We start from the raw sequence: 22008 nt of genomic DNA on the forward strand, positions 1-22008 counted from the left end.
TGGACCTTGGCTAGAGGTAGAGTCCTTCAGTTTTTATCACCCCTAGACCTGTGCCCACGCCTGGATGATGCTGAATCCAGCACCAGCATTAACCCTGCAGGGCAGGAAAGTAATTCACAAAAAGTTGGGCAATTCAAAGTTAGTTTCCACAGCAACCAGCACTCAGACCATTTGGGTAGCTGAAGCCTTTTCCTCTTAGCATTCGCCCCCCGTCCCCCATAGCATTTTTTCCTTCTTATTAAAGTAATACACATTCATTGGAGAACATATGGAAATTACAGACAAGTGTAAAGGAGAAAATAAAAATCACCCTTAGTCTCAACGCTCAAGGAGATCCAATGTTAACATTTTGATATATTCTCCATTCGCCTAGTTTTTTATTTTTGCATGCATAAAAGATATAATTTTTGAAAATTGGAACTATTGTTAAATGACTATTTTATCATTTGGCTTCCTTCGCTTAAAAATATATTGTGAGATTTTCCAATAGCCTTAAATATTCTTCGAGAACATGCTTTTTAATGGCTATATGGTACTTTTTCATATGGATAGAGCACATTTTATTTAACCAATCTATTGTTGAACATTTAAGATGATTTTCTTTTCTTTCCTGCTATTTTAAATAACACTACAATGAACATCCTTTTACATAAATTTTTGTGTGTTTCTCTGATTAAGTAATCAGATTAGAATAAATTCCTAGAACTAAAATTACTGCTCAACCACAATGGACATGCTAATGACTTTGATAGGCATTATTGAATCACCAGATTCATCTAGAAAAGTTGAAGCAATTTGTACTTTTGCCTGCAGTGTATACTCTTTTAAGAAAAGAACACAAACTGTCATTTAGTTGATTTTTAAATAAAGTTATATACTATTTTCTAAAATCACATTTTTTACATTGTAAATGGAATGGAACTTCCCCCATATTTTTAATGAACGTTTTTCTTTCTATAATCACCCATTAACATCCTTTTATATATTTTTTTTTAAAAATAGGGTATTCATCTTTTTCTTGCTAATTTATAAGAGCCCTTTATGCATAAAGATAATAATGCTTTGCTTATTTGTGGCACATATGTTCTCTCAGTTTGTCATGGGGTTTTCTTTTTATTTATGGCAATTAAAGTGCAGAAGTTTCAAATGTTGTTGTAATTCACATCCCTCTTTCTTTGTATCACTTTGTCCTTTGATTTTATACCTAGGCAGACCTTTTCTCTCCTGAGATCAGCTATGTATCTACTTGAATGTTGTTGTTCTAGTTATCTTGTGGCTGTGTGAGTTTGGTTTTCTGTCCACTGCTCTAAGCCACATAGGCTTCAGGTAGAGGCAAGGACTGGCCTTCACTTATCTAGGGGTCCGGAGGTAGGAGCCCACCTGGACAGGTCAGAGGCAGTGGCCAAAGAGACGCAGGACCCGACCTGCCTGCTGCTCCCACCTCACAGGTCTCATCCTGGCAGGCATCTCTCCACAGGGCCCTGGGATGTTGCTGGTGAATGGAAAAGATGAACGAGGAGGAGGAAATAGCTGTTCCACGATTACATACTGAAAAAGGTACACCTCACGTGGCCCTGTTTCCCATCTGAGGTGGGGGCGGTGGAGGATGGGTGCGCCAGATGTATGGAAAGCTGGCAAGTTGCTTCACTCTTAGCACGTTAGAAATCAAGGAATCCAATTCCAAACCTGAAATTAACCATCACGCTATTTGCAAGATGAAGAGTTTGAGGCAGTTGCTGACGTTGCATATCCCCAAATACCAGGTTTTCATCTAGGAGAAATGCTATGGAGGTGGAGGAACCTCGGGCTTTCCAGAGATGCAGGTCTTCACTTCAGCCTCCCCCCAACCCTCACTCTCCAGGAACCCTAGACACAGCAAGTACCAGGTGGGAGGCAGTGATGCTGAACAGAAGGTGTTACCTCAGGACACCATCCAGGCAGAGGACACTGTAGGCTGCCTCCTCTGTCAGGAGAGTGTGCCTTCCTGCACCCCTATTTCAATCCAGCCTTCAAACTTCTCACCAAGGCTGCCTGGCAAGTTTGCCAAGTCAGTTCTGCAAGGGATTTGTGCATTCACCCCACAGGTTTACTGAGCATCTACTATCCGCATAGCCCTGTGTCCAGCCTTGTAATTTATTCCTCTTCAACCAGGGATAAAGTATTTCCTGCAAATCTCCCTCTCCCCTTTCTCTCTCCTTAAATCCTTAAATAAATAAATAAACCCTCTGTCTTGAGTTCTGCATCCACTGGCCACTGCCTTGCCTCGACTGTCATGTTGCAAGGCTGCAGTAGTCACCCGGGTGGCTGAGACGACTGTCCATCACCATCACCACCATCATCCTCGTCTACCGAATGCTTCCGGAGTTTAGCATTGACAGGTTAATATACATGATCTCTTGTCATCTTCATCTAATAACATTTTTTCAACAAATATTTACTAAGTACCTACCATGTGACTGAGACTGTTCCAATGCTTGGTGTGCACCAGCGAATAAACCAGACAAAGATTCCTGCCCTCAGGGAGCTTACATTCTAGCTGTGGGGTGGGGGTGAGAATAGATAAAATGAACAAGCAAAAAATATTTTTAAAAAAATGAAAAAATGATATAGAGGTTAGAAGGTGGTAAAGGAAAGTGGTGAAGGTTAGAAGGTGAACACGAAGGAAAGAAGTTAAGAGGGATAAGAGTTCTCTGGGCTGTCAACGCTGGGGGATCTGGAAGGCCTCCTTGGAAGGTAACCTTCAAGCAAAGACTTGAAGGAGAGGAAGACATGAGTTATGAAGCTATGAGCAGGACCAGGGGAGGCAGGCAGATACTATCCTAGTGCAAAGGCCCCATAGAGCATGCCCTAAGCAGTCAAGAAACAGAAAGGAGGCTGGGCACAACAGCTCATGCCTGTAATCCCAGCACTTTGGGAGGCCAAGGAGGGCAGATCACTTGAGGCCAGGAGTTCAAGACCAGCCTGACCAACATGGCGAAATCCTGTCTTTACTAAAAATATAAAAATTAGCCAGGTGTGGTGGTGCACACCTGTAGTCCCCGCTACTTGGGAGGTTGAGACAGAAGAATCGCTTGAACCCGGGAGGCAGAAGTTGCAGTAAGTCGAGATCGTGCCACTGCACTCCAGCCTGGGTGAAAGAATGAGACTCCGTCTCAAAAGAAAGAAAAAAGAGAGAGAAAGGAAGGAGCGAGGTAAGCAAGGGAGGTGATGAGTAGTTAGTAGGTGAGGTCGGAGAAGTGAAGAGGTGATGGGCTGGCTCACATCAGGTCTGGGAAGCCACTGTCAGCACTTTGGCTCTTACTCTTGTGAAATGGGGAGGAATTGAAGGATTTTGAGCAGAGGCTGAGCTGATCTGACCTGCAGATGTAAAGGCTCACTCTGACTGCCTGGCTGAGAGTATGCTGGGCGTTGAGGCAGGCAGAGGTGGTGGCAGGGAGATGGGTTAGGAGGCTGTTGCAATGACCCGGGTCGGGAGGATGGTGACCCTGGCCAGGGTGCTGACAGTGAATGAGAGAGGTGGTCAGCTCTGGATATAGTTTCCTGGTGCATTGGCTGCATGGTGAGAGAGAAAGAAAGTTCCAGTGAGCCAAGATTGTGCCACTGCACTCCTGCATGGGTGACAGAGTGGGACCCTGTCTCAAAAAAAAAAAAAAAAAGAGAGAGAGATACTGATGACTCCAACATGTCCAGCCTGCACAGCTAGAAGATTGGAGTTGCTCTTAACCAAGATGGGGCAAGACTGAAGATGGAGCAGGTTGGGGCAGGTTGGGGTTGGGAGTGATGACTGGGTGCTTGGGGCTGGACGTGTTTCATTTGAGGGGCTTATCAGACACCCCAGATGCATATGAGCAGGAAATCGTTGTTATGTGGGTGAAATTTAAAGTCATGACATTGGATGAGACCACCCAGCAGAGGAAGTTGGGAACAAGAAAGGAGAAAAGGAGACACTGAAGTGAGAGCCAGAAAGAGTGAAAGTCAGTCCAGAGAGTGTGGGTCATGGAGGCCAAGGGAAAAAAAAAAAAAAAAAAAACCTGTCTAGGAGGAGGCAGTGACCCACTCAGTGAAATCCTGCTCATGGGTCAAGAAAGATAAGGACTGAGGATTGACCACTGGCTCTCACCCCTGAAATGGATATTCCACCCATTTTAAGGTGAGGAAAAGGAATCTCAGAGTGAGGAAGTAACTTGCTCAAGGTCACAAGCTGCAAGCAACAGCGCTAGGATTTAAACTCAGGTCTGTGCAAAGCCAGGGGCCTTGGCACTTCTCAGACTCACCCCTTGGGCTCCAAGTATTCCATGGACCAAGGAAGGCAGCACTGAGAGGCAACAATTCGTGTTCCTGCTAGGTATTCGTACTCAGGAAGCCCGAGGGGAGGGGAAACTGCAGGTGAATAGGGGACTGACTGTTAGTGCAATTTTTAAAATCTTTTCAATCCAGGGAGAGGTGTGAGAGGCACGCTCAGTGCTGGGCCTTCTTTTCTTGCAAATGACCATCCCACCCAGCTAACTAGGGGCTTGACCCTGGAAGGCACTTCCAGTTAGCGGCTGAGGTTTAAAGCATTGCATCCCAGGGATATTCGCATTTTAATGGCAGAAGGGCATTTCCACAACCAAGTGACAAAGCGAGACAGGGCAGGGGTTGCAGAGAGAGGTGAACCCACCTGACCCAAATCAGGCATCCTCTATTTTTTCACTCCTGGGCGACCTGTCCTCTGCAATGCCTTCCTGCATCGGTGGCCCCAGCCATTCGGCCAGCTCTCAGGTTCCTGGGGCGGATGACGGTCACCTATCTCCCCCTGGTGTCGGCTCTTTCCATTGCAGCCCCAGGAGATAGAGGGCGATCTCCGCCTACCCGCCAGCGAGGCCTGGGGAGCCACACCTAAGACGTTGGTCCAGGGTCCTCCTCCCTACCCCACCCTCTGCGGCTCTACACTGGGCCATGGCACAAACCCTCCACATTGCCAGCACCTGGGAGTTCCAATGTGTAATGGCTTCTTCTCACTCAGTCTCAGGTTAGCAGTGCAGAACTAACCCACAGGAAAGAAATGAGGGTCTCTGATTTGTACACACCACTTTACCCCCACATCATTCCCTCGGCTCAATCACTTGATGTTGCTGGGCCACCATTAGCCCTTTTGTAAAGGGAGGTGACAGAACCAGAGAAGTCTCACAACCCACTCCCCTTCTCTGTACCGACTTAGGTGGCTGGCTTCTTCCCGGGGCCTGGAGTAGTCAGTCCCTGGAAACACCTCAGGACGTTTGGGGTGTACTGCAGGTTGCTCTCTACCCACTGAGAAGCAGTACTGTGGAGTGGTTAGGGGCAGGAGCTTTGGAGGCTGCACAGACCTGGGTTCAAATCCTGACTTTATTGCTCATGAGCAGTGGGAATTTTTCTGTGCCTCAGTTTCCTCATCTGTGAAATGAGGGCATTCTTGCCTTCTGTGCTGGGTGGCTGCAAGGCTTCAGTGTGATACTGTCCATAAAGTGCTTAGCACAGAGCCTGGCCACGTGGAGAATGGCCAGCAAATGTCGTCATGTAGTAAACATTGGGGACCAGAGTGCTAGAGTAGCTGGGGAAAGGGCTAGAGCCAGGGGATCCAGGCTCTAGTCTCATCACTCCACGCAATACATCTGTACTATAGAGCAAACTAATGTCCAGCAGGCTGTAATGAGGCTCAAATGAGGTACTGAGGCAGCACGCCGATGGGTGCCAGGTTCGGAGCCAGCCCAGCTACACTCTCCTGCTGATCTTGGGAGAGTGGCTTTATCTCTAAGGGCCTTGGGTTTCTCATCACAGACAAGGATTAACACCCACCTGACCCACCTCTCAGGACTGATTGGAGATAAGGAGTGTGAAAGGACAGCACGGACATGCTACAAATAAAACGGACTGTCATGATAGGGAAAGTGTTTTGAAAATTGTACAGCTTACCCCATTGTTAGCAAGAGACCAAGCCCCCAGCCTCCTACACTCGCTCCATATCGCGGCACGCATCTCCCTGCATGGGATCTGCCTATTTTCTTGCTGGTCTCCCAAGCATACAGAGGTCTCTGCCCTCAAGGAGTTTATGTTCTCATTGGAGAGACAAACAAGAGAATGAATGGTGAGAACCCAGAACCAGGGGCAGAGGTAGGCAGTTCTCCATCCACCTGGAAGCCTTGCTAGAAACATCCAGTGAACGAAGAACAATTCTCAGAAGGAAAGCTTAGCCCCAGGGCAACTGCCCAATGGCTTGGCAAAAATGGACAGGGTTACAGAACCCTTGTATAGCGAAGGTGCTGGAATGGAAGTCAGGAGGCCTGGGTGGTAGTCTAGGCTCTCTATTAATTTGAAAAGACTCCGTATTGTATGATTCCAACTTTATGACATTCTGGAGAAGGCAAAACTACAGAGACAGTGAAAAGACCAGTGGTTGCCAGAGGTCAGAGGGAGGCATGAACAGGCGGAACACAGAGGATTTTCAAGGCAATGAAACTACTCTGTATGATACTATAATGCCATCACGCATTTGTAGAAGCCCACAGGATGTGCAGCACCAAGAGTAAGCCCTAATGTGAGCTATGGATTTGGGTGATAGTGATGTGTCAGCGTAGGTTCGTGGAGTAGAACAAATGCACCGCTCTGGTGGAGGGTGCTGAGGGTGGGGGAGGCTGTGCCTGTGTGGGGGCAGGGGTACATGGGAACTCTCGGTACCATCTGCTCAATTTTGCTGTGAACCTAACACTGCTCTAAAACATAAAGTCTATTAAAAATAAATAAATAATTTTCCCTGATCTGTTGTTTCCTCACCTGTAAAACAGACACTAATACTTGCTCTGCCTGCCGTGACACCCACATGGCCACAATTGGGGTCTAGTGGACTCTGTGAGCATGAGACCAACATGTCACGGGTGTGCTGGTCCCTGGAAGAATGAGAGGTGCCCTCAAAGTCGGGATCCTATGACAACTGCCCTCTGCCAGCGCAACTCCCAGTAGCTGCTGCAGCCCCCTCCTCGGGCAGTTGTCACCTCCCCGCCAGGCAGTGAGGGTTTTGGACTGCAGTGCTGGGAGCTCCACCCACCTCCTTCTCTCCGCCCCTCACCCACAAGCCTGCAAGTTTTAACAAATAACACAGGATGTTGCTCTTCTAAAAATCTGCAAAACCTTTCTAAAAATTCCCTTTTAGGCCACCACCTTCTTTCCCCGGTGAGAGCAGGCAACAAGTCCCTGTAGCATTCAAAATGCTCTTCCTTGTAAATGGCTCCTACAAAGGCCGGCAGCTATTTTAAAATCCAAGAAGCCTTTGCTGACACTCCCAACATACCGCTGTGAACAGATCCCAAACATGTGAAGAGCCCTACACAGACGCTTGTTCAATGCCTTTAAAACAAAACACACACACACACACAAAAAACCCAGGATGCAAATCCATTGAGTGCTCTTTTCAGGTCCCATGTGTCCCCTTGGTAGATCAGCCCACACAGTTTTTTCAAAGAAACAGTATTTGATCTGAGAAACATCTGGAACCTGTTTCCCCAGCACTTGACTGGGAGCTTTCAGTGGACATCAGCTGCCCAGTCGCTGAGCGTGCACCCTGCCTGCCTGAGCTGCCGGCAGGATCCTTCGGACTGGGGGCGGCGGGTTGGGTGAGGGAGGGTGCTGTTTGATTAAAAGCTGCTGGGGGCAGGCTCAGGTCTGACCGGAAGTTCTAGAATGACAGAGAAGGCCACGAGGATAACAAGCCCTGGGAGTGAAGATCAAGACTGGGAATCCTGCTAATGGAGCTGCCCTGAGTAAGACGGTCGCCGGAGCACGTGGCCGTTCTGTTACGGTTTCCCTCAGCCATTAAGTGTGTAACAGACAAGTAATAACAACAACAGTGAACATTCTCACTATTGCAAGATGCCCATCACAGGCAGGGCAGGGATGCGTTGTGTGTGTACCTCTCACTCCCGGAACAGTATCTGGCAGAGGGGCAGAGAGTGGAGCTCCATCCGGATCTCCTCCAGCGAATACATGAATGAATGAATGACACCCCCTGTCCACTGTCAACATTACAGGCCTGTTTTCAGGAATCGGGGGATTCCAGAGGCAAAACTACATAGGAGAAAGGGTAGCTGACTGCAAACCAGGGAATCTGCCATCCAGGGCTGGTTCTCCCACTTCCCAGTTTCGTCAAGCGTGACCTTGGGCAGCACCCCCGTCTGTCATCAAGGGGATAATCCCCCCTCTGTCCATCTCCCCATGTTGCTAGGAGGATCGGTCCTGTGAAGTCCTGCAGAGCAAGTGTCTTTACCACCTGAACATCTAACTGCGAAGGTTAGAAATGCTGACAATCCTCACTCCCCTTTCACCCAGTCCAGTTGTACCCAGAGGAGCCCCGGATGACCTGGCTGGGGACCTGGGCTAGAGTGGGACACAGCTGAGTGATTTTAGCACTTTGACTACTTGCACTGAAGGAGCCAGGAACAAAGGATAAAATGACCTGATGCGTCCTTGACTGGGTGCTGGGCGCCCTCCTCACCTGCTTTCCCAGACCTGGCTCCACCTGTTAGCACCTGAGCCCTTCATTTACAACCTCAGCGGCCTCCTGTCCCCTGTGCCTCTGGGTCTCAAACACACACAGGTCTCCTAGAACCTCGGAAAGTCCAACTCTTCTTCTGTGTCTTCTGCCCTTCAGACTACAAACCCATCTCTTTTTATGGTAGTGACAACCGATCCCATCCGTAAAACTCCAGTTAGGTGCTCAGCACCAGATACGGTGGAATCTCATGAATTCTTCCCTAAACCCTCACTTGATGCACTGCTGATCTCCCCAGGGTGGCCCCTTACCCTGTCCTGACTTTACCTTCTGCTCCCAGCCCACAGTCCTGGAACGATCCAGATCCAGTGGCTCTTCCCCAGCCTGGCCCCATGGCAGCCTCTTCCAGCAGTGGAGCCTGGGGACTCCCGCTCCCCATTCCTGCCTCTTCCCTTCACCTCTTCTACAACGCCCATGACATCAGCATTCCCCACGCTCTGCCCCAAAGTCCTTTCATGCTGCAATTTCATGACCTTGCCTCTTCCCCCTGCAGTAGGGGCTCGGCTGGCTGAGCTCCAGCTCCCAGGGCAAGCAGAGGGCAGCCCCCTCCGCCCTTTCGGCCGTGCCTGCACCCCTCCAGCCCACTATCCCCTTCCTCCTCCTCTCCCCTCAGAAGCAACTCCTGCACCTCCCACCCCTGACTTCCAGTCAGTGGCCAGGTCCCATTGGTTCCAAAGGAGCTGGACACCCTTTGAAATCTCCTCCTCTCTAACCCCCACCATCCAGACCGTTTATCATCTCGGAATGAGCATTGCCAGTTGACACCTCAACCCCTCCTTCTGCTACATTTTAACGTTGCCCTTTTATTGGCTCCTTCCTGCCAGAGTTTACTTGTTTATTTAGAGTTGGGGTCTTGCTCTGTTGCCCAGGCTGGAGTACAGTGGCACAATCATAACTCTTCAGCTTACTGCAGCCTTGAACCCCTGGGTTCAAGCGATTTTCCCACCTTAGCCTCCCCAGTACCTAGGACTACAGGCCTGGCTACTTTTTTTTTTTTTTTTTGAGACAGAGTCTTGCTCTGTCACCCAGGCTGGAGTACAGTGGCACAATCTAGGCTCACTGCAACCTCTGCCTCCTGGGTTCAAGTGATTCTCCTGTCTCAGCCTCCCGAGTACCTGGGATTACAGGCATGCACCACCACACCCAGCTAAGTTTTGTATTTTTAGTAGAAATGGGGTTTCACCATGTTGGCCAGGCTGGTCTTAAACCCCTGACTTCAAGTGATCTGCCCACCTCAGTCTCCTAAAGTGCTGGGATCACAGGCATCAGCCACCACGAGGCCTGGCTAACTTTCCCATTTTTTGTAGAGATGGGGTCTCTAACTTCTGACCTCAAGCAATCCTCCTGCCTTGGGCTCCTAAAGTGCTGAGATTAGAGACGTGAGTCACTGTACCCAGCCCCTGCCAGCATTTAAATATTCCCAGGCATCTCTTCTCCCCTGGCAAAGCGGTGGGGTGAGTAGCCCATTCCACGGGATCCACTCCTCATTCACTCCTCGGTCCCCTCACGCGGGTAACCAGTGGCTTGCGGGGGTAAGGCAGTGTGTGCGTTTCCTGTGGGCTAACCCGACCTCTCTGGCTGGCTGCTGTTGAGCATGGCAGAGCCTCCCCTCAGGTAAGCCTGTCCTCCTCTCAGAGTCCACCCCTGCTGGAATGCTGAGGATGCAGACCCAGGTGCCCAGCCCTGCCTTCTCTTCTCGAGTCAGATTGTAGACCCGGCTCTCAGGCGGCTACCTCTGGATGCTACAGCCTCCCCAGACTCCATGGGTCTCTGTGCAGAAGTCGTGCCAATGGCTGCCATCCCTGTAAACCCAGTGTTTCTCTGTGCCCCCTTCTTGGTGAAGGCACCATTATTAGAGTTAACATATACCCCAGCTTGCCAGTGCTGTGCCCAATGACACCCATTGTCCTGGCATAACTATTAACAGCACCCCCCTTCACTCTCAAAAGGGTCCTGTCTTAGACGAGAAATTATATACTCAGTCTCCCTGTTACCCACTTGCCTGCCCATCTCAGAAACCTGAGGGTCATCTGTACTCTCCCTCTCCCCAATATCCCCACAGTCCCCAAGCTCTATGGGTTCCACGTCCTTAATATCTTTTAAACCCACCCCATGGTCCATGCCATCACCTAGGTTGCAGGGTGGGCATCTTGCCTTCAATCTTACCTTTCTTCCATCCACCTGCTGCTGGAGTGACCTTCCCAAATTGCAAATCTGATCACAAATACCAGCCTAAAAATCAAATGGCAACCCACCTCCCTGAGCCACCAGCCAAGCTTCAAGATAAACTCTAAACTCCACACCAAGGCCAGGAAGTTCTTGGCGCCTCACTACGGATGTGCCCGTGCCCTGCCCGCCCCGACCCCCAACCCCACCACAAGCCTCATCCCTCACTCCACCATCCTGGCTCCCATCTGTCCCTTGCTGGGTCCTGGCTCACTGACACCCTGTGTCCCCATGCTTGCCTGCTACCTTTCTGTCTCCCCATCTATATCACTACAAGCTCCGTGATAGCGTCTGTTGTCTCTGAATCAATACCACTAACATGGTGCCTGATGCACAGTGTGTGTTCAATATTTACGAAGGGAATCAGTTCACATCCTTAACACCAAATAGTCCACGGTGGCTGCAGTCCCCTGAGCCAGTGGGCCTGCACTTGACCGTCACGTGTAGGCACACGTGTGTCTACTGGAAGTGCCTGCCTGTTGGCCTCTCTTTACTCAGACAAATGTCTCTGCTCCATCCATTAGGGGCTGTTCTTCTAGAATTGCTGTGGGTGTTGGGAGCCCTGTGTCCTTTCTCGGCTAATCATTTTGTGACTGCAGCAGCCTGCATTTTTCTGCTCTGTGTATACAGAGAAGGGTTGGTGGGGGCGGTGGACCTGTGAGTTCCGAGGTCTATTGCAGAGAGGAGAGTTCCAGGCCTCTAGAAAATTTGTATTGAAACTTGTGTCTCCACTATGGGCCAATGAAGGCGAGAAGGTGCTCCCTGGGAGACTGCGACTAAAGGCCCGGGCTGGCACGAAATGTGCTGGCCCAGGTGGGTAAGGCACTCAGGGCCACCTGCTTTGTGAGGAGAAGAAATAGGGCCTGGGCCAAGCCTGATTGGAAACTCGAAGGACAGCAGGACAGAACGAGGCAGGCTTTTGTTCCCTCCCTGTAATGCAATGCACATTCCCCACTTAAAGGCAATTTCTGCACTTCAAAAGGATTCCAGCTGGCGAAATTTAAGGTGGAGAATAAGCCCCCAGTCAAGAAGCTTCTCAGGGGCCTTTCAGTTTTCCTTGGCTTGAGAACGGGATGCATTTTTAAATGTTTGCCTCTTCATGTTTGTCAGAGCGCCAGGGGAGAAACGCTTCCTCTTACTTCCACACCTCTCTCGCTCAGTCATAGCTGGCACGGGAGCCAGCCACGTTTTCCTGTGCTACTTTGCCTTCTCATGAACCTGCCTGGCTTCCTCTCTTTCTCTGCCTGCTTCCTCACCCACCCCCCAGCTCACACCTCACCCCTTGGGGGAGGAGAGAGTCCTGCCGCCCTGGGTCCACTAGGCTTAGCAGCTTTCCTCCAACAGATGCTGAAAGGGCCAAAAGTTAGGCTGACACACCTCATAGCTGACACTCCAGGACATGCTCTCCCACCTGCCATTCATTCATTCACTCATTCATTCATTCATGCATTCACCTGTTCACTCTCTCACCTAGTCACCCAGTCAGCCAGCATAGGATCTGGGGTGCTGGGGGGCCTGCGGGTGACTCAAAATCAACACACAGTCTTTCTCTCCTAGCTTACAAAGTGCTTGAAGCTTTGAGAGATAGGAATGAGCAACTACAGCATAAGATAGAGGACAGTCAAAACCCAGTTTAGAGGTTAGGGACATTTTAAAAGCACAGAGAAAGAAGAGATCAGCCAGGGATGTAGGTGGAGCCCAGAGGGAGGCAGTCAGGGAAGGCTTCCTAGAGGAGGAAGCATTGTGATGGGAGCAGGGTCCAAAGATGACAAGGATGGGGAAGTGGCCAGTGCCAGAATATGGAGGTGGGAAGCTCTCTGGTGGACACAGAGGTGCAGCTACACCCCTCTTTCCGGGGCTTGGGGGTTTGCGGGGGGGGGGGGGGGGGGGGGTGTTCCTGGGCATGTCCACTGGCAGTCACCACTTTGGTGGCATTGCTTCAGTCACCTTGGAAGCAGCACACCAGCCCCACATAGCAGTCACCAACTCGTGCCCTTCTCCATCGGGCCCAGGGGAAATACCTTCCTGCTCTTCTCTGTCCTAAACACTCAGGCTCCCCGCACCCTTTTCTTGAGGGATCCAGATAGCACTTGCTCCTCCAGCCTCACCAGTCATGCCCTATCCCTTAAGCGAAGCTCCAACTACCACCTTCCCTAACAAGGACTATCCTTCCTGCCCACCCCCTTCCATTCTAACCAGGGAAAGCTTCCCTTTGGCCAGCCCACCCTTGCCTGTGCCAGCACCCCCCGATGTCTCCCTTAGAGCCCCTGCCAGTGGTCCACTGGCCACTGTGGAGTTGGGCAGACCTGGCTTTGACCCTGGCTCTGGAACCTTTCAGCTCTGTACTTGGCCAGATTACTCACTTCCATAGGACCTGCCCTTGCATTTCCTACCTAACATCCTTTCACCCTTATCTGATCAATCACACTTTGACTCGCATTCAGGGCAACCATCCTCCTCTGCTCTCAGTCCTCGTAGATTAAGGGGAGCTGTAGAGGGTCACTGCTAGGTTCAGGGATAGGCACGAGACCAAAGCGAGACCAATCCTGTGACTTTTGGTGGATGGAAATTCCTATTTCCACTGGGATTGACAAACTGGTCAAACACAAACCTAAGGCTGTTCGGGCCATCTTTGTCACCACAAGGAAAGAGTCTATTTACAAATAGAAACAGTACAGAAAAAAACAGTCAGGAGACAGATTCCTGGTGACACGAGCACCTGGATCCAGCCTTGCCTGAAGTTATCCCTGGAGTTTTCAGTTTTGTGAGCCAATAAGTTTCCCCCGCTCTTTCGGCCCACACCGATTTGAGATGACTTTTTGTCACATGCCACTAACAGTCCTGACGAAAGAAATACTTAACTTGGAGACTTAATAACAGAATTAAATGAAAGGCCCGAGTAGTGCCCAGGAATAAGGTGGCACTCAATGACCACTTTTGGCAACTCTCTCTGAATCTGCCTTCTCATAGGTCTGTTACATTTCCATAAACTATTGTTCCATAGTAGTAGAATACTATGTTTTTCTTCTTCCCACAGCTTCGATCAAATCTTCCTTTGTAAAATCTTCACCCTCCCTGACTTTCTTGACCACAGCTCTGTGTCCCTCATAAATCTCTATGTTTCACATCCGTTTTCCCCCCACCCCACCCCTGGGCTGAGACAGGATGGGTTTAACAGTGCAAGACTTCAGGATGTGGCAGGGGTGATGTTGTCTTTGTGTTATGTGCTGATAACCCAGGGCGACAAAACCAAATCAAACCAAAGACTTTCCCAGCAGGCTTCAAATCCCTGCTCTGAAGGACACCAGGTGCTCAGCAAAGTCTACACTGCCATCTAGTGGATGTCTGCAGCATCATCAGCACGCAGAAGGGAGCCCTTTGGGAGAATCCCTTTGGGATTGTTTCCGGCCTGTGAAAGCATCTGACTGACCCTCACTATATAAGGCACAAACCCCAAGAGAAGTGAATGGATGGTGAAGCTGGGAGTCCTGTCCCGCAGAGTGGCATATACTCCTCTAAGAGACTGGGTTCCTGCCCAGCCTCTGTGGCCCTGCACCTCCCATCCCAGGAGTTAGAATCAGCAGCCTTCCTTTCTCTGCTCCTCTTGGCTGTCCACAGGTACGCCCAGTCCAAGGGTTTCCAGGGAGGAGGGCTGATGTGTGCACATGTGTGTGCATGCAAATGTGTGTGTACATGTGTACACAAGTACACGTGTGTGCTTTATTGCTTATCTTCCCAAAGGAAAGGGTGTTTGTCATGTTGGCAAGCAAGACAACCTATCAAAGCTTCATGATAGCAGCCTCTTAACTTGTGAGCTATATTACAATCTATTTGCTCTCTGATAGTGAAAAATGCTTCAAGGAAGAGAAGAGTCTATCCCCCGCATTGGAGTAACCTGTGTGCTGCCGCCCTCCGGAGCGTATTGTTCTACTGGGCTTAGCTGACTGCGTGAGGCCTAACCAAGGCAGCATTGAGGGGAAGGTAAAACCCCTTATGGTCCCTCTCTGCCACCCTGCTCAGAAGGGACCAGAAGATCAGCCTTGATGTGTGTACTTGGTCACATCCCAGCCATGACCCTTCCATCTCCACACATTTGTGACCCGAGTCCTGCCTAGATTGGCACCAGCACCTCCTTCTAAAACACAGCAGAAAAGAGGCCAGTCTCCACCACTGACACGCTGGGGGCTCAGTCTGGCCAGGAGTCAAGAAATAAAGAAGCAGAGACCAGAAGGCCAGATCAGCTCCCCCAAAACACACTCCGCAGACCCATTTCCCACTTCTGTGACTCTTCCCCAGGCTTCCCAGACCCCACAAGGAAAGCTTCCACAATAGTACTAATCACTGCCCACCGAAATAGTTATTTCCAATCCCTAAAATGCTTTGTTCTTCTTTTACACAACTTTGGGCAAAAGAAGAACATGTCTCATGTTGCAACAACAAAGTGTCAGGATGCACTGACCTCTGCCTGTCCTGGTAAATACCAGCTTCTCTCCAGCCCAGAAGTCATCTGAAGACCCAGACACCCCGCATCTTGGGCGAGGACTCCTCCCATACCACCCCTTCTTCCACTTATCCGCCAACTCCAAAGCACACACCAGCTGGTCTCCACCAGGCTTGGGGGCCCAGATCTCAGGGGCAGCCAAGGAGCTCCCAGAACAGGGGAACAGGAGGAGGCCTGGGCAAGTGGCCTCAACCACCACCAGTTTCCAGTCTGCAGCCCTCCCACCGGCCCCCAGCCTTCTCCTCAAGTCCACTCTAAGGAAGGCACAACTTTATGTCAACAGCCACCTGCTGCCACCAGACCCAACCCAGATGGCTCTGCACGCAGCTTCAGGTCACCCAGATGAGCAAGCCTGGAGGAACATTAAGACCGCCAACTCTCCCCCACCCTGCTTTAACACAGCCCTGCTCACTCACTTCCATGGCCCCCGGGAACTTGACTATCGGCTCCCTCCAGGAGGTGATCTTCTGTCTGTAGTTGTTACAATCAGGAACAACCTTGCAGCCAATGTTCCCCAACTCTGGGTAGAAAACTTCAAGGCCCCTATGAAGAGAAGAGGGAGGTTGCCCTGTGTCAGGGTTTTAGGGGAGCCTGGGGTTCCCAAGGCTTCAGTCTAACACTGTTGGGAATGTAAAGTGAAATGGGATTAAATCCTAAACCTGCCACTAACTAGTTGTGTGGCCCAAGAGTTACTTGACCTCCTTGTGCCTCAGTTTCCTCATCTGTAAACTGAGGACACTAATAATTCCTTCCTCATGGAGTCAATGTGAGGAGTAAAGTGGCGGTCAATGGTCAGAACAGAACCTGGCATGTTGTAAAGTCATCAGAAAGTGTAATATTAATTATTATCAGTGTTTACTTCCCTAGAAGAATAGAAATCCTCAGGCAAACTTAGTGTCTTTAAAGTAGGATTGAGTTTATAAAAACAGTACCTATAGATTGCTTTTCAGGAACATTCTTATTACAGAAAGAAAGGCTTAGCAAGTCGGCATACCTTCCTTCAAGGGCATAGACGTTCTCTGTCCCCTAAACAATCAAGAGCTCCCCATGCCTGAAATCCTGCCATTAGGTGAAGAATTGGCTTCTTTGGGTTAAGCATTGACCATAGCCTAGGTTCTCTTTCAAAATGCAAACATCCCTCAGGGGTAAAACATTGGCTCACTAAGACTGTGAGTATGAATGAACTGGGTCATCTCTTTGCTCCCTGAGAAGAAGGGCCCGAACAGCACCAGCGTTCTGAGAATGTGGCTTCCTGGAAGGGAAGAAAATATGATACAGAGCAAGGTGACAGAGTCTGCAGGGCAGGGCACGCCGGGCCGGGCCATGACTGCACCAGGCTGGCCTTAAGTGCACGCTTACATTTGAAACTCAGAAATGTAGGTAAGATTTTTCAAAGACATTTTTAAAAACTGTTTTTTCTTGCTCTTCTATTACATTTTATCTCCACGACCCAAGGCCTCTGTAGGGTTAATGTGGGTTAAGACATCACTGAGAAGGGGTGTGGGTATGGAGTGGGTGTTGCAGGTCCCCAGCCTTTCCTAACAGCCTTGCATGGCTAAGCTGCTCTACAGCCTGCCAGTAGCCACCCACAGCTGTCCACAGTGCCTTGCTGCAGGTGATGCCTCAGGGGACCCTGTGAGGATGTAATTTGGAGAACAGTTCTGGAGGGAGAGCTCCCTGAAGCTGGGGCCTGGGAGTGGGCCAAGAGCAGCTTCCTGGTGGGGAGCCCTGCATAGCCTTACACGTCCTACTCTTCAGTGGCTCCTGAATTCCAGGCTTAGGCAAAAGGCCGCTGAGCGCCCAGCACCTGGCAGCCGCAGACCAGGACACTTCGGTGGGCCAGCACCCCCAATGCCAGAAGTCAGGTGCTCTGGTCTCAGAGGGTGGAAGCAGGACGAGTCAAGGTCTTGTTGAGCAAATTTGTGTCTTCTAACTCTTTGCACATTTACAGCAATTCTTGGTGGATGGCAAGATTTTCACAGCTTTTGGGGAAGTTTTAGGGGACCAGTTTTATCTTCCTAGCATCATCTTAAGGACCGTTTGGTTTGTTTCTGCTGCAACTCCTTGCTCCTGCTGCTAGTGAGATGCGAGGCAGAGAGGGGACCCTCCAAGGGCAGAGAGACAGAGAGCAAGCAGCACAGCACGGGAAAACGAGAGGCAGGGAAGAGGGAAACTGAGGGCGGAGGGACGCCCTCATGCCCACAACTCCTCTCCCCTTTTTATCAGAGTGGAATTGTTGTAAATATCAAAAGAATCAAAGAAGCAAAATCAGCAAATCATTATTTGGTGAGGGGGGTGCAGAGCCGCAGAGAGTACCCTGAAGGACAGGGCACATGCCAGCGAACCAGGGATTGGGTCGTGTCCCTGCCCCTCTCTTCACACCCATAGGGCACCGCCAGGCCAGCGTTTGAAGATAGCATATTGCCCCACCTAGGATGACGGGAAAGGGGCGTGTGCAGGCCTCTGCCCGGCTCAGCTGCTTTAGCAAAGGCTTGGAGAAGGACACAGAGAGAAATTTATTTGATCTGCAGATGGCACAGAGCTGGTGACCAACAATTCTGATTTTCAAATTGAGTTACAAGATGATCTGGACAAACCTGAGGTGAGCTGAATCAAAAATTAAAGTGAGAAAATATACTTTAAAATTTGCATTCAAGGCCAGGCACGGTGGCTCATGCCTATAATCTCAGCTCTTTGAGAGGCTGGGGTGGGAGCATGGCTTGAGCCCAGGAATTTGAGATCAGCCAAGGTAGCATAGTGAGACCCTGTTTCCACCAAAAATTAAAAAAAAAACCAAGCAGGGTGGTGCATGCCTATAGTCCCTGTTACTTGGGAGGCTGAGGTGGAAGGATCACTTGAGCCCAGGAAGTAGAGGCTGCAGTGAGCCATGACTGCATCACTGCACTCCAGCCTGGGTGACAGGGCAAGACTATCTCAAAAACAAACAACTTGCATTCAAGCCAGAAAACCTCAAAGGTGCCACCTTCCTGTGTGCCCTTGCTGCTTGTGGTTTACCTGACATGGAATTCATTCTAATTTCCATCCAGAGAGTTTGGGGATCTCCTGATCTCCATGACAAGACTTGGAGGCACCCTGGGGAGTGGAGTGAAAAGATCAGGGGCCCTGGCCCGAGCTTTGCCATGAACTAACGCTATATAAGGGACTGGGGACGAAGGGCATGACTTTTACTGGGCCACCCCAATAGATCAGGGATATCACATATGTAGGATTTAATTTCATGCAACCATATCTTGAGGCAGCTCTTAACACTATTCCCATCTCCAGATGAGTAACTTGAGAAACTGCAGGACAACACTTATTTGCAGCTGCTACGTGTTGGAGTGATCTGTTGTGTACAACAGAGAACGAGTCCAGTAGGCTTGGCTGCACTTTCTTCCCTGCACCACACATTTTCCCTAGTGAGCTGTTTCATTCCTCCAGGCTTCAGTTTGAGATAGGTGGTCACGTGAGTCTCTGTCATGGCAAGAATTAGATCACAAGGGCTGGTCGTGGTGGCTCAAGCCTGTAATCCCAGCACTTTGGGAGGCTGAGGTGAGATGATCACTTGAGCCCAGGAGTTAGAGACCAGTGTGGGCAATGGAGTGAGATCCTGTCTCTATAAAACATAGAAAAAATTATCCAAGTGTGGTGGTACGCATCTGTAGTCCCAGCTATATGGGAGGCTGAGGTGGGAGGATTGCTTGAGTCTGGGAGGTCAAGATTGCAGTGAGCCATGATCCTGCTAAGGATCAGCCATGATCCTGATTCCAGCCTGGGTGACAGAGGGTGACAGTGAGACCCTGTCTCTAAAAACATGGCTTCTCAGCTGTGCCTGTATGAAGGGCTTAGAATTTCAGCTGCCCCTCAGTGAGTGCTATTGCCTGAGTATTAGTGTCTCCTCAAAATTTATATGCTGGAATTTAATCCTCAGTGTGATGGTATTAACAAGCGGGACCTGGAAGAGTTGATTAAGTCACCTTTATAAAAGGCACTCTCATAAAAGAGGCTGAAGGGATACCCTTCCCTTCGGCCAGGTGAAGTCACAGCAAGAAGGCGCTGTCTTTGAAGCAGAGAGCAAGCTCGCACCACGCACTGAATCCAGTAGCACCTTGATTTTGGCGCTTCTCAGCCTCCAGAGTTGTGAGTAATACATTCCTGCTGTTTAGAAATGACCTAGTCTAAGGTATTTTGTTACAGTAGCTGAACAGACGAAGGCAGTGAGGATGACAAAAAGACACATGGGATATGAGGCTGCCTTGAAGAGGGGGCTCACTGTGAAAGCGTGGGTCACCCCACTTGAAAAACAGCAAGCTAGTTTTTAAACCGTTTTGTAGAGATGGAGTCTCTCTTTGTTGCCCAGACTGGTCTCAAACTCCTAGGCTCAAGTGATCATCCACCTTGGCCTCCCAAAGTGTTGGGATTACACACGTGAGCCACTGCATCCAGCAGTGCATGCTCGTAATCCCAGCATTTTTGGAGGCTGAGGCGGCAGGATTGCTTGAGCCCAGGAGTTTGAGACCAGCCTGGACAACACAGCGAGACCCCCAACTCTACGAAAAATGAGAAACTTAGCTGGGCGTGGTGGCATGCACCTGTAGTCCCAGCTACTCAGGACGTTGAGGCAGGAGGATTGCTTGAGCCCAGGTGTTGAAGGCTGCAGTGAGCTATGATCAGGCCACTGCACTCCAGCCTAAGTGACAGAGCAAGACTCTGTCTCTGAAAGAAATGTATTTAAAGAGTAATCAAGGCCCCTAAAAGAGACTGAAGGACTGGGGATGACTGCCCAGGATGGGGGGAGCTGGGGATGAAGGGGCAGGGCATGGCATCTGTCACCACGCACATGAATGACCACAAAGAAGATGAGAAACTAGACTAGTTTGTGCACCTCCTGGATCTGCACTGGAAAAGGTGGGTTGATGTTCAAGAAGAGCAACAGGGCCTTGGGATAAGAATGCATTTTCTGAAGAACGGAGCTTTTCAATACCAAAAAGCAGGACGCTTTGAGCAGCAGCTCCCATCCCCAGGGGAGCTCGCAGGGCTGACTGGATGGCAGCAGCAGGAGGGGTTTGTGGAGTGGATTCACCTCCCAGCTGCAGGGCTTGAGGATCACAATTCTTTCAATTCTGCAACTGAGCCCAGGGTTGGGACTCTCGGTGGTTTTGCTGGTCTAGTCTAGGGTATCTCAGAAGCAGGGAAGGTCTGATTCCCGAGAAGCTTTTCTCTTAACGTCTCACTGCTTGTCACAGTACATAAAATTCCTCCCTTATAGATGAATACTTTTAGGCATTGAGTCCAATCTTTAAGAGTTCCCTGGTAGACTCCAAATGCCCACGAGAGGAGTGCCTTCTCTGGGGGATCTCTTGCCAAGGTCAGAGCCTGAGCTGAGTGGGATCTTGAGGAGGGCGTCAGTGCAGGAGGTCCTGCTGTTTCCTCAGGGGTCCTATCTGTCCTTGACATATTTTCATTTCATCATCATTCATGATGATCTCTTCCAAACAAAATTCTTCTGTGGCAATAAAGACAAATCTCCTCTTTTGCAATGATGGCTTGAAATCAAAAGACATCTTCCTGGCATGCAACCTTAGGGTCATAAATCTGTTTCTCAAACTGGGGACGTGCTGGCGTATTCCGGGAGTCCTGAGAATGGCTCCCCTTGACTCGAGTCTGGGAAGGGCGTGAAGGGCGTCAGTAGAAGCAGATAGGGAAACAGCATGAGTGTGGAGTCAGACAAGGGGACTAGATCTTGGCTCTGCTACTTTTAAGCTATGTAAACACCGTGGGCAGATTTCTTAATCTCTGGGGACTCTTCATCTGCAAAATGGGGGTGCTAACATAGACTCTGTAGGTTCATCACTGACAGTGAGAGAAGTCAAGGAGTCCAAGCACCAGCAGAGCACCTGGGACACAGAAGGTGCCCTGGGACTTCCCACGTGTGCCCCCATGCATGGGTCACCAGGGCACCAAGATGTGATCTTGGCAGGGCAGAGCCTAGGGCACCCAGAGCCTCAGGCTGGTCACCTCCAGCAATCCTACAGACATCCTAATTTCCCACAGTGTGGGAAACACCAGGAACCGCTGAGGTCCTCCTTAAGGGGCCATTATCACAGCCCAGGCCTGCTGTTCCCTGGCTCAGCTGACCTCTCCTGCTTATGAGGGCGTTGACCTTGCACTGCTCAGAGCGAGAAGCCTGCCAGCCCCTCGACTCACTCAGCAGAGCACCTAGAAAACTAGATTCCACTTGTGAGAGGCAACCATGTTTCTCTTCCTCCTTCCACATGAAAACTTCACCCAGAATTGTTTGTTTTTTGCGACAGAGTCTTGATCTGTTGCCCAGGCTACAGTGCAGTGGCGCAATCTTGGCTCACACTGCAACCTCCGCCTCCCAGGTTCAAGGGATTCTTCTGCCTTGGCCTCCTGGGTAGCTGGGATTACAGGCATGCACCACCATGCCCGGCTAATTTTTTTATTTTTAGGAGAGATGGGGTTTCACTGTGTCGGTCAGACTGGTCTCAAACTCCTGACCTCGTGATCTGCCTGCCTCAGCCTCTCAAAGTGCTGGGATTACAGACGTGAGCCACCATGCCCAGTCTACACCCAGAACTGTTTAACAAGATTTTTCAAAATGTACTGACATGAACAAAGTTTGTTACTTTTTTTTTTTTTTTTTCTTTTGAGGCAGGGTCTGGCTCTGTTGCCCAGGCTGGAATGCAGTGGCGCAATC

The 22008-nt window shown here is 50.0% G+C and overlaps 1 protein-coding gene across 2 annotated transcripts in view; it reads right to left on the bottom strand.

Annotated features, from left to right (window-relative positions):
* The window catches only part of PEBP4 (phosphatidylethanolamine binding protein 4), a 225981-nt gene that overhangs the window by 188642 nt on the left and 15331 nt on the right, over positions 1 to 22008 (bottom strand). For both annotated transcript variants that reach the window (XM_026453965.1, XM_023216862.3), the window contains exon 3: positions 15704 to 15830. In XM_026453965.1, coding sequence (XP_026309750.1) covers positions 15704 to 15830 — 127 coding nt within the window. The remainder of the gene's footprint in view (positions 1 to 15703; positions 15831 to 22008) is intronic.

This window comes from Piliocolobus tephrosceles, chromosome 7, assembly GCF_002776525.5.
Source record: "Piliocolobus tephrosceles isolate RC106 chromosome 7, ASM277652v3, whole genome shotgun sequence".
NCBI lineage: Eukaryota > Metazoa > Chordata > Mammalia > Primates > Cercopithecidae > Piliocolobus > Piliocolobus tephrosceles.